This window comes from Lepidochelys kempii, chromosome 10, assembly GCF_965140265.1.
Source record: "Lepidochelys kempii isolate rLepKem1 chromosome 10, rLepKem1.hap2, whole genome shotgun sequence".
NCBI classification, from domain to species: domain Eukaryota; kingdom Metazoa; phylum Chordata; order Testudines; family Cheloniidae; genus Lepidochelys; species Lepidochelys kempii.
Genome location: NC_133265.1, coordinates 2,080,644 through 2,096,892, shown reverse-complemented (window position 1 = coordinate 2,096,892; position 16,249 = coordinate 2,080,644). Strand labels below are relative to the sequence as shown.

The window sequence follows — 16,249 nt, the reverse complement described above, 5'->3', positions numbered from 1 at the left end:
CTTTAACTTGCTGACAAGAATACTGTGGGAAACCGTGTCAAAAGTTTTGCTAAAGTCAAGAAACAATACATCCACTGCTTTCCCTTCATCCACAGAACCAGTAATCTCATCATAGAAGGCGATTAGATTAGTCAGGCATGACCTTCCCTTGGTGAATCCATGCTGGCTGTTCCTGATCACTTTCCTCTCATGCAAGTGCTTCAGGATTGATTCTTTGAGGACCTGCTCCATGATTTTTCCGGGGACTGAGGTGAGGCTGACTGGCCAGTAGTTCCCAGGATCCTCCTTCTTCCTTTTTTTAAAGATGGGCACTACATTAGCCTTTTTCCAGTTATCCGGGACTTCCCCCGTTCGCCACGAGTTTTCAAAGATAACGGCCAATGGCTCTGCAATCACAGCCGCCAATTCCTTTAGCACTCTCGGATGCAACTCGTCTGGCCCCATGGACTTGTGCACGTCCAGCTTTTCTAAATAGTCCCTAAGCACCTCTTTCTCCACAGAGGGCTGGCCATCTATTCCCCATGTTGTGATGCCCAGGGCAGCAGTCTGGGAGCTGACCTTGTTAGTGAAGACAGAGGCAAAAAAAGCATTGAGTACATTAGCTTTTTCCACATCCTCTGTCACTAGGTTGCCTCCCTCATTCATTAAGGGGCCCACACTTTCCTTGGCTTTCTTCTTGTTGCCAACATACCTGAAGTAACCCTTCTTGTTACTCTTGACATCTCTTGCTAGCTGCAGCTCCAGGTGCGATTTGGCCCTCCTGATTTCATTCCTACATGCCCGAGCAATATTTTTATACTCTTCCCTGGTCATATGTCCAACCTTCCACTTCTTGTAAGCTTCTTTTTTATGTTTAAGATCCGCTAGGATTTCACCGTTAAGCCAAGCTGGTCGCCTGCCATATTTACTATTCTTTCGACTCATCGGGATGGTTTGTCCCTGTAACCTCAACAGGGATTCCTTGAAATACAGCCAGCTCTCCTGGACTCCTTTCCCCTTCATGTTAGTCCCCCAGGGGATCCTACCCATCCGTTCCCTGAGGGAGTCGAAGTCTGCTTTCCTGAAGTCCAGGGTCCGTATCCTGCTGCTTACCTTTCTTCCCTGTGTCAGGATCCTGAAATCAACCAACTCATGGTCACTGCCTCCCAGATTCCCATCCACTTTTGCTTCCCCTACTAATTCTTCCTGGTTTGTGAGCAGCAGGTCAAGAAAAGCTCCCCCCCCAGTTGGCTCCTCTAGCACTTGCACCAGGAAATTGTCCCCTACGCTTTCCAAAAACTTCCGCCAACTCCTTTAGCACTCTCGGATGTAGCGCATCCAGCCCCATGGACTTGTGCTCGTCCAGCTTTTCTAAATAGTCCTGAACCACTTCTTTCTCCACAGAGGGTTGGTCACCTCCTCCCCATGGTGTGCTGCCCAGTGCCGCAGTCTGGGAGCTGACCTTGTTCGTGAAGACAGAGGCGAAAAAAGTACATTAGCTTTTTCCACATCCTCTGACACTAGGTTAAAAGAAAAGGAGTACTAGTGGCACCTTAGAGACTAACCAATTTATTTGAGCATAAGCTTTCGTGAGCTACAGCTCACTTCATCGGATGTCACTAGGTTGCCTCCCTCATTCAGTAAGGGGCCCACACTTTCCTTGACTTTCTTCTTGTTGATAACATACCTGAAGAAACCCTTCTGGTTACTCTTACCATCTCTTGCTAGCTGCAACTCCAGGTGTGATTTGGCCTTCCTGATTTCACTCCTGAATGCCTGAGCAATATTTTTATACTCCTCCCTGGTCATTTGTCCAATCTTCCACTTCTTGTAAGCTTCTTTTTTGTGTTTAAGATCAGCAAGGATTTCACTGTTAAGCCAAGCTGGTCGCTTGCCATATTTACTATTCTTTCTACACATCGGAATGGTTTGCCCCTGTAATCTCAATAAGGATTCTTTAAAATACAGCCAGCTCTCCTGGACTCCTTTCCCCGTCATGTTGTTCTCCCAGGGAATCCTGCCCATCAGTTCCCTGAGGGAGTCAAAGTCTGCTTTTCTGAAGTCCAGGGTCCGTATTCTGCTGCTCTCCTTTCTTCCTTGTGTCAGGATCCTGAACTCGACCATCTCATGGTCACTGTCTCCCAGGTTCCCATCCACTTTTGCTTCCCCATTTGTGAGCAGCAGGTCAAGAAGAGCTCTGCCCCTAGTTGGTTCCTCCAGCACTTGCACCAGGAAATTGTCCCCTACATTTTCCAAAAACTTCCTGGATTGTCTGTGCACCGCTGTATTGCTCTCCCAGCAGATATCAGGGTGATTGAAGTCTCCCATGAGAACCAGGGCCTGCGATCTAGTAACTTCTGTGAGTTGCCGGAAGAAAGCCTCGTCCACCTCATCCCCCCAGTCCGGTGGTCTATAGCAGACTCCCACCACGACATCACCCTTGTTGCTCACACTTCCAAACTTAATCTAGAGACACTCAGGTTTTTCTGCAGTTTCATACTTGAGCTCTGAGCAGTCATACTGCTCCCTTACATACAATGCAACTCCCCCACCTTTTCTGCCCTGCCTGTCCTTCCTGAACCATTTATATCCACCCATGACAGTACTCCAGTCATGTGAGTTATCCCACCAAGTCTCTGTTATTCCAATCACATCATAATTCCTTGACTGTGCCAGGACTTCCAGTTCTCCCTGCTTGTTTCCCAGGCTTCTTGCAGTTGTGTCTAGGCACTTAAGATATCTCACTGATTGTCCTGCTTTCTTAGTATGAGGCAGGAGCCCTCCCCTCGCGCGCTCTCCTGCTTGTGCTTCCTCCCGGTATCCCACTTCCCGACTTACGTCAGGGCTTTTGTCTCCTTCCCCCTGTGAACCTAGTTTAAAGCCCTCCTCACTAGGTTAGCCAGCCTGCTTGCGAAGATGCTCTTCCCTCTCTTCATTAGGTGGAGCCCGTCTCCGCCTAGCACTCCTCCTTCTTGGAACACCATCCCATGGTCAAAGAATCCAAAGCCTTCTCTCCGACACCACATGTGTAGCCATTCGTTGACTTCCACCATTCGACGGTCCCTACCCAGGCCTTTTCCTTCCACGGGGAGGATGGACGAGAACGCCACTTGCGCCTCAAACTCCTTTATCCTTCTTCCCAGAGCCACGTAGTCCGCAGTGATCCACTCAAGGTCATTCTTGGCAGTATCATTGGTGCCCACGTGGAGAAGCAGGAAGGGGTAGCGATCCGAGGGCTTGATGAGTCTCGGCAGTCTCTCCGTCACATCGTGAATCCTAGCTCCTGGCAAGCAGCAGACTTCTAGGTTTTCCCGGTTGGGGCGGCAGATAGATGACTCAGTCCTCTTGAGGAGGGAATCCCCGACCACCACCACCTGCCTCCTTCACTTGGGAGCGGTGGTCGTGGAACCACATCCCTAGGACAGGGCATCTCATGCCTTCCAATCGGCGGAGTCTCCTTCTGCTCCCTTCCCTCAGATGTATCATCTAGTCCACTCTCTGCATTAGTACCTGTGGAGAGAACATGAAAATGGTTGCTTACCTGTATCTGCATTGCTGGTACATAGACGCTCCCCTTTCTTCTTCTGGAGGCCACATGCTGCCAAATTTCTTCACCATCCTCCTGTCCCCGCTGCGCAGCCTGCTCTGAATCTTCAGACCGTTGTGCCCGTAGAAGCATATCCTGACGTCTGTCTAGGAAATTTTCAGTTTCTCTTGTGCAATGCAGGGTTGATACCTGTTTCTCCAGACCTTGAACCTTCTCTTCCAATGTGGAGACCAGCTTGCACTTTGTACAGACAAAGTTGCTTTTGTCCTGTGGAAGAAAAACAACATGGCACATGCTGTGCAGGTAACAACAGCTGAACACCCCCCATCCATATCACCTTCCTTCTACGAGCTTCCTCAGGAGCTGTAGGTTTCAGAGTAGCAGCCATGTTAGTCTGTATTCGCAAAAAGAAAAGGAGTACTTGTGGCACCTTAGAGACTAACCGATTTATTTGAACATAAGCTTTCGTGAGCTACAGCTCACTTCATCGGATGCATTCCACTGAATGCATCCGATGAAGTGAGCTGTAGCTCACGAAAGCTTATGCTCAAATAAATCGGTTAGTCTCTAAGGTGCCAATAGTACTCCTTTTCTTTTCAGGAGCTGTAGTAATTACTCAGAGAAGCCGGCAAGATGAAAGCCTCAGTGGGTTGTCCCCAGGCGAACTCCCACTGTTAGCCTCTCCGCTGTTTGCTGTTCACTTTCCGTCTTAGCTGAGCTAACTCTTCACAAGATTTGCTTTAATAAAATAACAGAACTTGCGTTGGCTGCATGCATGCGTGCTCATTTGGGTACACCTTCTGCATGTACACTGGCCAATCTTGGCAGGAGTGCTTGCACACACTAAGACCTTTATGTGGCACTTAGGGACTATTAATAGAAAGCAAATTGTGCACTTCCAACATAAGCATTCACATAGCAACTCTGATTTTAAGTTAAATTGCTTTATTAAATCCAAATAACTCCCTCTGCATGGGCAAGTGTTGCCTCTGCACTCCAGGTGCCAGAGCTGCAGTGAGAAGGGATTCCATTTATATATAAACTAGAAGCCAAGATACATGTGGATTCTTACTGCAACATACAAGTGTTGGATTTTTCAGGATGAATTGGTGCAGCTGGGTTACCCTTACAACTGCACGACAGATGGCTCTGATGTCCCTGTGAAAAATCTATATAACAAGTACAACACTTCCTATTCCATACAGGTAATTTAAAAAATCGAATGTTTTTTTTTAAAAATCCTCCATTTGGATTCTTTTTCTGCACTCTTTCTGGACAGTCTGAATATTGGTGTGTGACAGACCAGGGGCTTAGCACTAATTATCATGCAATAAATACTTCTTCTTCGAGTGATTGCTCATGTGCATTCCAATAGGTGTGTGCACATGTCACGTGCACGATCGCTGGAAGCTTTTCCCTAGCGGTACCCGTCGGGTCGGCTGTGGAGACCCCTAGAGTGGCGCTTTCATGGTGGCATATGTATGTCCCTGCCAACCCGCCGCCTGCTCGGTTCCTTCTTACCTGTTGGAACAGCTTAGTCTCTTGCTTTGCAAGTGCCTTATCGAGTGGTTCTAGTGTACAGAGTTGTTAGTTAGTTGTTAATAGTTGTAGATTAGGTTAGTTTAGCGTACTTTGGGGGGGTTTCCCCTGTTTTACTCTCCCCAGCACTGGGGCATGCCTCGGTCGCGTGTGAGAGGTGTGCAAAACCTATGCCAACAAGTGATCTGCACGCCGCCTGTCTCAAGTGCCTTGGGGAGGGCCATCAGACAGATAAGTGCCCTATTTGCACGAGCTTCAGACCCAGGATTTAGAGGGAGTGGGACTATCTCCTGAAGCTCCTCTTGATGGAGTCGGCCCTTCAGCCACAGCCTGAGCCGATGCCGGCACCCTCGGTGCACAGCACACCAGCCTCAGGGTGGGATGTCCCGGCACCGAGGAAAGACTCCACCAGGGAGCACCGGTACCTCTCCCTGGCCCTCAAGGCCAGTGCCTCACGGCGGCACTGTTCACAGCCTCCAGTGCCGCATGAGAAAAAGAAACCAGACAGGGGTCGTTCCCCTGTCAGGAAGCTGAGGGGGTTTCCAGTGGGCTGCATCCTCTGGTGGGACACCCTCGGTCTGGCCCCCAAGAACCGGCGCTCTTGACTCCGGCAAGAACGGACTCTCCTACCCGCGATGATTTGGAGGAAGAGCTTGATCTCCCCTCCACTCCAGACACACATGAGGCGGCTCGAGACCTCATTGATATGGCGGCGCAGTACCCGGCCTCGCAAACTCAGGCACGGCCAGTAGTACCGGCGATGGCACCGACTGCCGCGTCACGCCTGGCACCGCGGGTGATTACAGCCCCGGTCGTGACACCGATGGCCGCACCGGCACTGATGGCGGCACCGCCGTTGACTCATCATTGGGGAAGGCCCATGATGCTGCGGCACCAATCGCCGTCTCCCCGGCACCACTCCCCAGCACCATCGGGCTCCGCTCCCCCATGGTCCGGTACAGAATACTCGTCAGAGTCCGACACGGAATCGTCTGTGTCCCGATGCATCCACTACTGCTCCCGGTCCTGGCCCCGATCCCGGCACTGAAGGTCGGCGGAACAACCAGCACCAGTCGCCACTTGGCCACCCCAGTGGCAGGTCCAATGCAATGGCCTTTTTGGACCCCCTGGGCCTACCACCAGGCTCAAGGTCAGGGATCTAGGCTGGTGTCGGTGGTATCGGCCCCCCATGCCCCTCCATCAGCGATGTCGATGGCACGCTATACCCCTAGGGACCCGGAGGATCCCTTATGGGACAGGGCTGTTGAGCGGCCACGGACAAGCACGGCCCCTCCTCCACCGACGTCGGTGGCACCTGAACCTCCAGTCGCGGGGTGCTCCGAGGTAGCTGACCCAGCGTCCAGAGAACCCGAGGGTCAGGAAGACCCTGTCCCAGGAACCTCTTCCTCCTCTTTGCCGGATGAGGCAGTGGTGGGCACCTCCACCACTCTACCACCAATGGATACCAAAGGGCACCAGGACCTGCTTAGGAGGGTAGCAGTTAACCTCAACCTCCAGGCAGAGGAGGTTATGGAGGACTCAGATCCGATGGTGGATGTCCTCACCCCCGAGGGTCCTTCCAGAGTAGCTTTGCCCCTCATAAGGACAATTCAGAACACCACGAAGGTGCTTTGGCAAACCCCGGCCTCCAAACCACCAACGGCGAAAGGGGTCGAGAGACGTTACTTTGTGCCGCAAAAGGGCTATAAGCACCTGTTTACGCACCCCCAACCGGGGACTCTGGTGGTTGACGAGGCAAACCACAAGGAGTGGCAGGGTCAACCCGGCCCCACGCTTAAGTCACATGACGCCAAGAAGCTGGATCTCTTTGGCCATAAAGTCGGGTAGAGAATCAGCAGGCGGTGCTTAGCCGATACGCTTTCAATTCCTGGAGCTCGTTGGCTAAGTTCCAGGAGTTAATCCCAGCTGATTCTTGCAGGGAGTTCAGTGCGCTCCTTGAGGAGCATAGAGTGGTCTCTAAGACTGACCTCCAAGCAGCCCTGGATGCAGCGGACTCTGCGGCTGGAACCATGGCCACCACCATCGCTATGAGGTGCAGTGCATGGCTTCAGGTTTCGGGGATCCCACCTGAGGTCCAAAATACAATTCAGGACCTCCCCTTTGACTGTGAGGGCCTGTTTGCTCAAAATATGGACACACATCTACATATCCTGAAGGACTGGCGGGCGACTCAGAAGTCTCTGGGGCTACACACCCCAGCGCCTCAGAGAAAGGCCTTTAGACCTCAGCCCCCAACCCGTTTCTACTCGGGGACCCCAAGGTGGGATCCACCTAGGAGGAGGGGCAGAAATAACAGGAGGCACCCACCGCAATCCTCCTCAGGCCAAGGCCAGGGTTCGACCAAACAGCCCCCCGGCCCCAAGCCAAACTTTTGAAGATGCACACGAGGACAGCGCACCAGTCGCCTTCTTGGATCCTTCCCCCACTCTGTGAATCGACTCTTCTGCTTCTACCGTGCTTGGTCTCAGATCGCATCAGACCGCTGGGCCCTCAGCACGGTGGGGGTGGGATATTCAATCCAATTCTGTTCCCTCCCGCCCTCCCACGCCCCTTCCCCGTCCCTCTTCAGGGACCCCTCTCACGAGCAACTCCTTGTACAACAGGTACAATCACTCCTAGCTCTAGGGGCAATAGAGGAGGTTCCTCAGGAATTCAGGGGCAAGGGGTCCTACTCCCACTATTTCCTCATCCCCAAGGCCAGGGGCGGGCTTCGGCCTATGCTGGACCTACGAGAGCTCAACACATACATAAAAAAGGTGAAGTTCCGCATGGTCTCTCTGGCCGCCATCATTCCCGCCCTGGATCCGGGAGACTGGTACACTGTCTTCGACTTGAAGGACGTGTACTGTCACATTGCTATTATTCCATTGCTATACACCTATTGGAGTGCACATGAGCAACCACTCGAAGAAGAAAAAACGGTTACTTACCCCTCGTAACTTGTTCTTCGAGATGTGTTACTCACGTCCATTCCAAATCCCTCCCGCCGCCCCACTGTCGGCGTGTCCAGCAAGAAGGAACCGAGCAGGCGGCGGGTCGGCAGGGACATACATACCCCGCCATGAAGGCGCCACTCTAGGGGTCTCCACAGCCGACCCGACGGGTTCCGCTAGGGCACGCGCACAGACCTATTGGAATGGACGTGAGCAACACATCTCGAAGAACAACAGTTACGAGAGGTAAGTAACCGTTTTTTTCTCAGACTAAGGAACCAAGTGACCCCTCTGTTCCTGAAAGCGGAGGACGATGGATCCCAGTGCAGGGTGTGGAAGTGGGGAGGAGCTGACTGTGCTGCATGCTCCTCCCTGACCTTAGAAGAGCCCCTTGAGGGGGCTCCGCAGCTGCTAGGTCTGTAGGTTGGAAGGGGGTCAGGTGATGCAGGTTGGGCTCTGACAGATTCTCTTCCCCATAGAAACAAATTGGTGGGCCAGAGCCCAGCACCTTGTTACAAACAAGCCAGGTGAAGTTGCCTGTCTTCCGCTCTTCACCACGAACCACCCTAGGTTCCTGGGCCATCAAACAGTGAGAGGGGAGCCCTGGGCAAGTAGATGGGAGATGCTAAGTCCTGGTTCTCCTTGTCCCCACCCCCACATTGATTTCAGGGGAGAATCTGGCCCTGACTGAGCACTTAGTATCATGTCATTAATCCTGCGCCATGCAGATGCACCCAGGTAAGAACTCACTGGCCAGAAGAAAACCAAACAAATGTGTTTTAAGAACCAGAGAGCTGGAGAAAAAACAGGGAGGGCCTCGGAAAGCAGAGAACCACAAGGGACAAGTGATTCTGCAGAAATCCAGAGGCCAAAGCTCCATCCAGGCAGCACTTGTGAACTTTGTCTGGTTTTGGTTATTGCTCTGCATGCTGTTACCCTCTCTCTGCTTCAGAGCTGAGCATCCCCCTTCGGCCTGGTCTACGCTTGGCTTTTTGTCTGACATCTTTCCCGTTGTTGCTAAGCCCAGGGCAGCTCTGCTGTGGGCAGCGGGTGGGAATGCTAGTGGAGAGAAAGTACTGGCTGTTGGTGGCATTTTTACCATTGTGACATGAACACCTGTTCTCAGCTGGGTGAGGTTACAGTGTAAAACACCGGCAACCAGTGTTGAAGGAGTCGGCCCTTTGGGAGCCTGGTAGGAAGGCATCTGGGAGCAGTCTCTGCACTCTTTGATGCACTGATCAGCGTGAGAGCATGTCCCAGTTCTAAATGGCTCCTTGTCCCCTTTTTGCAGGCTTGTCTGCGCTCCTGTTTCCAAGCTCAGATGTTCGAAAATTGTGGGTGTGGTCACTATCTGTTTCCTTTACCTGAAGGGGTAAATTATTGCAACAGTGAAGATGATCCAGACTGGGGTAAGAACACGAACAGAGTGTGAAATAGCAAGGCCCCATAATACGTATGGGAAGGGGTTGGAAACATAAGGGCTTTGTCAGGGGCACTTTAAGTAGCTGGGAGTTAAACGTTTTTGCAGCAGGGGCTCTGTTTGCTAACAAGGTGGAGAGTGAGGAGGGAGGCAGAGCTCTCAGCTCTGGCCTAAGGCTAAGGAATATCAGCTGCCATAACAGCTTAGCTGAATGAAGGCTTCTCACAGAGGAATGGCCAGCTGGTAACACCAACACCATATGGGATGACAAGGTTTTCTACTCTGGGTTATGGAGTAAACAGAAACCACCAGCCTCAGCATTTCAGGTGTCCTAGCACGGAAAGGTCAGCACTTCTCCACAGGTTTGTACAGATCCCCAGATAAATTCCCCCCCTTCAGTACAAGGTGGCACAGACCTGATGCAATCCTCAGCACACTTATGTCTGCTCTGAACGTTTCTGAGTGCTGCAGTTCTCTTGCAACAAATGTTTTAGAAGTCACCCTGTATTCATCGGCGGGTGCATCACTGACAAGATTCTGCACTGCTCAAGCATCCAGCTGAATGTTTCCTGCAGAAGGGACTGCAGTAAGTGAGGTGTAGGACCATCGACAGCCCACCACACGTGTCAGTGTTGATGAAAGCCAGTCCACTAGGCCCTGCAAAAGGTGTTACATCGTCTAAGAGTTTGATTGTTTTTATCAATGGATTGTCAAAGCTTCAGAAGGTTATGGGGGAAGCAAATCTGCAGCAGTAAAGTTCTCATCTGACTGGATTGTTTGCTTTTTGTTTTCACCAAACAGCATATTGCTATTCTTCACTGAGGTCAAGTATAGGACACAGGCAGTCTTGTATTGACTCTTGTAAGGACACATGCAAGTAAGTAAATAAACTCTCTCTGGCAGCTCTCAAGGTGGAGGGAATCCTGCGTTTTATCCCTCACTGAACACTGATCTTAAAATCTGAACAGACCTTTATGGGGGGTTGAAATTGAGCTAAAGTTCTGGTGATTTAAGAGCAGTGGAAAGCTCCATGAATTAATGTTCTTGTGTCTTCTTTCCAGCAACACTCAGTTCAAAACGACCATCTCTGTGGCAGGCTGGCCATCTGAGGCGTCAGAGGTAAAATCAGTTCCTGTCTGTCTAGGGAAGATTCCCTGCTTATCGCTATTGTATGCACTTTTGTTGTAGCCATGTTTGTCCCAAGATATTAGAGAGACAAGGGGTGGTGGTGAGGTAATATCTTTTATTGGACCAACTTCTGTTGGTGAGAGAGAGCAGCTTTTGAGTTTACATTTTCCAACAGAAGTTGGTCTGATAACATATTACCACACCTTACCATTACATTACCTTGTTACCATTACATTACCTTGTTTCTGCTTCTCACTGGTATTTAAGTGCCTTACAGATGTTAAAAATAAACACTATAAATGGCCATTCTCTCTCCAGCCCCTATTCAGTACAGGCTGTTGGTTTTTTGTGACCTGTACAGCCACAGTAACAGGGTTTCAATTTTGATCTGAAAGTGCTGGGTGATGATTCCAGTGTCTTCCAGTCTGAGATACTCAGTCATGGGACAGTATTGAGGAAGTTCTGTCTCCTGTACACATAATTCTCACTCTGAAAGCTGACTCACTGTTTCTATGGAATGTCACTCTCACAGGAGTCAGAAACTTGGAGTGGGACATGGTCCCTTGCATGATATGGGCTATTCCACAGGGGCCCTTTGAGGAGAATAACTGAAATACTGAACTTCTCTTTAAAAACCAAGTAAAGAGCACAGAGCAGAGAAGGTGGTATGCTCGTAGTGGTCTATGTGGCTCAGTAAGCAGGCTGCTGCATTTTTAACCAAATGAAGCATTTTTAAGCCTGGTAGCAGAGCTGGATGGAGGCCAACTTTTGGGACAACTTTTGAGGTTTCATCATTTATTTTTGTTCCACATTGGAATGAACTCTGCTTCCGGTCTGATTCCATTTTCCCAAACTCTCCCTAAGTCATCTCACCACATTCTCTCATCATCAGTTGAGAACAGTGAAGCTAAAACATCAGGGCCTGTAATATGGATTGATAGAAAATTGGAAGCTCTGTAAAATTACCCCTTTTACCATTTCAGCAGGAATTTTCCTGTTGATTTGCTTCTCTGGGCCCTGGTTCTATGGCCTGGAGGAAAGTCACCTGTCTGCAAGTGCTATTGACCGAATCACAAATTCCTTTATGTAGTGTAACATCAACTGTTATTTAGCATGGGCAGGTGCCAGAGATTCCAGCTTTCTGTGTACAGTTTGTGGACCTTGTAGGTGGTATTTTACCTCCCCCATAGCATACGTGGCTCAGAGAGAACATTTCCCATTTCAGTTATGAATCAATTTTCTTTTACTAGGACTGGATTTTCCATATTTTGTCCTATGAAAGAAATCTGTCGACAAATGTGACTCTGGACAGGTGAGTAAAAGAATAGACCATTTTCTCTCTGATCCAAGGGGCCTGTTAATGTTAGATTAGCACAAAACCTGACCATCATCCCAAACGTGTGCCTGTGGGACAGAACAAATCTACTGATGCCGGGGTGCTTGTCTATCAAGCTAGTTGATCACAAAAGCAGCTTATACAGATACCACTTTCTTAAGTAAATGCACAGGGTATACAGGGCTAGAAATGAGTTTTAACTGATCCTTGTGTCCTACAGCAATGGGATCGTCAAGCTAAATATTTACTTTGAAGAGTATAACTACAGAACCACCTCGGAATCTGCGGCTACAACTGTAAGTGCAGTATCAGGCTCCTGCTTCTAACACACGTGCCAGAGCATATTTCCATAGCCTTTTCCAGAAGCCAAATACCTGCAGACTCTGTCACTCAGTCTCTGAGCAGCGTCCATGCTGCTCCCAAGAGGTTAATCTGAAGTATTTAGACCTACCCCCATCACCCGGAGAATGTTAAATGTATCTGTAGTCTGGGACAGAACTCCTACTTCTTGTCAGCACCAGCCTTTACTGGCTGCCTCTCCCTTCCAGCCTCCAAAGCCTGCCACTGCTGCTTGTGGCTCAATGGGAGGGTGGCTGGGTTGTTCAAGGAGGAGGGTGCCTGGGTTGTTCAAGAGCAGCACACAACCTCTCCTTACTCCAGGGGTTGGGGGGTGACATTCTATGCTGCAGCTCTAAGGGTATGTCTACACTACGGAATAAGGTCGAATTTATAGAAGTCGGTTTTTTAGAAATCGGTTTTATATATTCGAGTGTGTGTGTCCCCACAGAAAATGCTCTAAGTGCATTAAGTGCATTAACTCGGCGGAGCACTTCCACAGTACCGAGGCTAGAGTCGACTTCCGGAGCGTTGCACTGTGGGTAGCTATCCCACAGTTCCCGCAGTCTCCGCTGCCCATTGGAATTCTGGGTTGAGATCCCAATGCCTGATGGGGCTAAAACATTGTCGTGGGTGGTTCTGGGTACATATCGTCAGGCCCCCGTTCCCTCCCTCCCTCCGTGAAAGCAAGGGCAGACAATCATTTCGCGCCTTTTTTCCTGAGTTACCTGTGCAGAAGCCATACCACGGCAAGCATGAAGCCCGCTCAGGTAACCGTCACCCTATGTCTCCTGGGTGCTGGCAGACGCGGTACGGCATTACTACACAGTAGCAGCAACCCCTTGCCTTGTGGCAGCAGACGGTACAGTACGACTGGTAGCCGTCATCGTCATGTCCGAGGTGCTCCTGGCCATGTCGGCTGGGAGCGCCTGGGCAGACATGGGCGCAGGGACTAAATTTGGAGTGACTTGACCAGGTCATTCTCTTTAGTCCTGCAGTCAGTCCTATTGAACCGTCTTATAGTGAGCGGGCAGGCGATATGGACTGCTAGCAGTCGTACTGTACCATCTTCTGCCAAGCAGCCATGAGATGTGGATGGCATGCAGTCCTTCTGCACCGTCTGCTGCCAGCCAAAGATGTAAAAGATAGATGGAGTGTATCAAAACAAGAAATAGACCAGATTTGTTTTGTACTCATTTGCTTCCCCCTCTCCCCTGTCTAGGGGACTCATTCTTCTAGATCACACTGCAGTCACTCACAGAGAAGGTGCAGCAAGGTAAATCTAGCCATGTATCAATCAGAGGCCAGGCTAACCTTCTTGTTCCAATAAGGACAATAACTTAGGTGCACCATTTCTTATTGGAACCCTCCGTGAAGTCCTGCCTGAAATACTCCTTGATGTACAGGCACCCCCTTTGTTGATTTTAGCTCCCTGAAGCCAACCCTGTAAGCCGTGTCGTCAGTCGCCCCTCCCTCCGTCAGAGCAACGGCAGACAATCGTTCCGCGCCTTTTTTCTGTGCGGACGCCATACCAAGGCAAGCATGGAGGCCGCTGAGCTCATTTTGGGAATTAGGAGCACATCAACCACCACACGCATTATCCAGCAGTATATGCAACACCAGAACCTGGCAACGCGATACCGGGTGAGGAGGCGACATCAGCGCGGTCCCGTGAGTGATCAGGACATGGACACAGATTTCTCTGAAAGCATGGGCCCTGCCAATGCATGCATCATGGTGCTAATGGGGCAGGTTCATGCTGTGGAACGCCGATTCTGGGCTCGGGAAACAAGCACAGACTGGTGGGACCGCATAGTGTTGCGGGTCTGGGACGATTCCCAGTGGCTGCAAAACTTTCGCATGCGTAAGGGCACTTTCATGGAACTTTGTGACTTGCTTTCCCCTGCCCTGAAGCGCATGAATACCAAGATGAGAGCAGCCCTCACAGTTGAGAAGCGAGTGGCGATAGCCCTGTGGAAGCTTGCAACGCCAGACAGCTACCGGTCAGTTGGGAATCAATTTGGAGTGGGCAAATCTACTGTGGGGGCTGCTGTGATGCAAGTAGCCCACGCAATCAAAGATCTGCTGATATCAAGGGTAGTGACCCTGGGAAATGTGCAGGTCATAGTGGATGGCTTTGCTGCAATGGGATTCCCTAACTGTGGTGGGGCTATAGACGGAACCCATATCCCTATCTTGGCACCGGAGCACCAAGCTGCCGAGTACATAAACCGCAAGGGGTACTTTTCGATAGTGCTGCAAGCTCTGGTGGATCACAAGGGACGTTTCACCAACATCAACGTGGGATGGCCGGGAAAGGTGCATGATGCTCGCATCTTCAGGAACTCTGGTCTGTTTCAAAAGCTGCAGGAAGGGACTTTCTTCCCAGACCAGAAAATAACTGTTGGGGATGTTGAAATGCCTATATGTATCCTTGGGGACCCAGCCTACCCCTTAATCCCATGGCTCATGAAGCCGTACACAGGCAGCCTGGACAGTAGTCAGGAGCTGTTCAACTACAGGCTGAGCAAGTGCAGAATGGTGGTAGAATGTGCATTTGGACGTTTAAAGGCGCGCTGGCGCAGTTTACTGACTCGCTTAGACCTCAGCGAAACCAATATTCCCACTGTTATTACTGCTTGCTGTGTGCTCCACAATATCTGTGAGAGTAAGGGGGAGACGTTTATGGCGGGGTGGGAGGTTGAGGCAAATCGCCTGGCTGCTGGTTACGCGCAGCCAGACACCAGGGTGGTTAGAAGAGCACAGGAGGGCGCGGTACGCATCAGAGAAGCTTTGAAAACCAGTTTCATGACTGGGCAGGCTACGGTGTGAAAGTTCTGTTTGTTTCTCCTTGTTGAAACCCCCCGCCCCTTGGTTCACTCTACTTCCCTGTAAGCTAACCACCCGCCCCTCCTCCCTTCAATCACCGCTTGCAGAGGCAATAAAGTCATTGTTGCTTCACATTCATGCATTCTTTATTCATTCATCACACAAATAGGGGGATGACTACCAAGGTAGCCCAGGAGGGGTGGTGGAGGAGGGAAGGAAAATGCCGCACAGCACTTTAAAAGTTTACAACTTTAAAATTTATTGAATGATAGCCTTCTTTTTTTTGGGCAATCCTCTGTGGTGGAGTGGCTGGTTGGCCAGAGGCCCCCCCACCGCGTTCTTGGGCGTCTGGGTGTGGAGGCTATGGAACTTGGGGAGGAGGGCGGTTGGTTACAGAGGGGCTGCAGTGGCAGTCTGTGCTCCAGCTGCCTTTGCTGCAGCTCAACCATACACTGGAGCATACTGGTTTGGTCCTGCAGCAGCCTCAGCATTGAATCCTGCCTCCTCTCATCACGCTGCCGCCACATTTGAGCTTCAGCCCTGTCTTCAGCCCGTCACTTACTCTCTTCAGCCCGCCACTTACTCTCTTCAGCCCTCCACCTCTCCTCCCGGTCATTTTGTGCTTTCCTGCACTCTGACATTATTTGCCTCCACGCATTCGTCTGTGCTCTGTCAGTGTGGGAGGACAGCATGAGCTCGGAGAACATTTCATCGCGAGTGCGTTTTTTTTTCTTTCTAAGCTTCACTAGCCTCTGGGAAGGAGAAGATCCTGTGATCATTGAAACACATGCAGCTGGTGGAGAAAAAAAAAGGGACAGCGGTATTTAAAAAGACACATTTTATAAAACAGTGGCTACACTCTTTCAGGGTAAACCTTGCTGTTAACATTACATACATAGCACATGTGCTTTCGTTACAAGGTCGCATTTTGCCTCCTCCCACTGCGTGACTAACCCCTCAACCTTCCCCCCTCCCTGTGGCTAACAGCAGGGAACATTTCTGTTTAGCCACAGGCAAACAGCCCAGCAGGAACGGGCTCCTCTGAGTGTCCCCTGAAGAAAAGCCCTCTATTTCAACCAGGTGACCATGAATTATATCTCACTCTCCTGAGGATAACACAGAGAGATAAAGAACGGATTTTGGTTGAATGCCAGCAAACATACACTGCAATGCTTTGTTCT

The 16,249-nt window shown here is 50.5% G+C and overlaps 1 protein-coding gene and 1 long non-coding RNA gene across 6 annotated transcripts in view; one reads left to right on the top strand and one right to left on the bottom strand.

Annotated features, from left to right (window-relative positions):
* The window catches only part of LOC140918040 (uncharacterized), a 56,646-nt gene that overhangs the window by 30,806 nt on the left and 9,591 nt on the right, over nt 1-16,249 (bottom strand). For all 3 annotated transcript variants that reach the window (XR_012161062.1, XR_012161061.1, XR_012161063.1), the window contains exon 3: nt 3,521-3,793. This is a non-coding gene — a long non-coding RNA (uncharacterized lncRNA). The remainder of the gene's footprint in view (nt 1-3,520; nt 3,794-16,249) is intronic.
* Nucleotides 1-16,249, top strand: part of LOC140918038 (epithelial sodium channel subunit beta-like) — a 39,169-nt gene that overhangs the window by 14,439 nt on the left and 8,481 nt on the right. For 2 of the 3 annotated variants that reach the window (XM_073361610.1, XM_073361613.1), the window contains 6 exons: nt 4,627-4,731; nt 9,311-9,428; nt 10,241-10,316; nt 10,501-10,558; nt 11,818-11,879; nt 12,124-12,199. In XM_073361610.1, the coding sequence (XP_073217711.1) occupies nt 4,627-4,731; nt 9,311-9,428; nt 10,241-10,316; nt 10,501-10,558; nt 11,818-11,879; nt 12,124-12,199 (495 nt within the window). Of the gene's footprint in view, nt 1-4,626; nt 4,732-9,310; nt 9,429-10,240; nt 10,317-10,500; nt 10,559-11,817; nt 11,880-12,123; nt 12,200-13,461; nt 13,645-16,249 lie in introns of those variants that run through there. The other variant, XM_073361612.1, reaches the window with a different exon arrangement.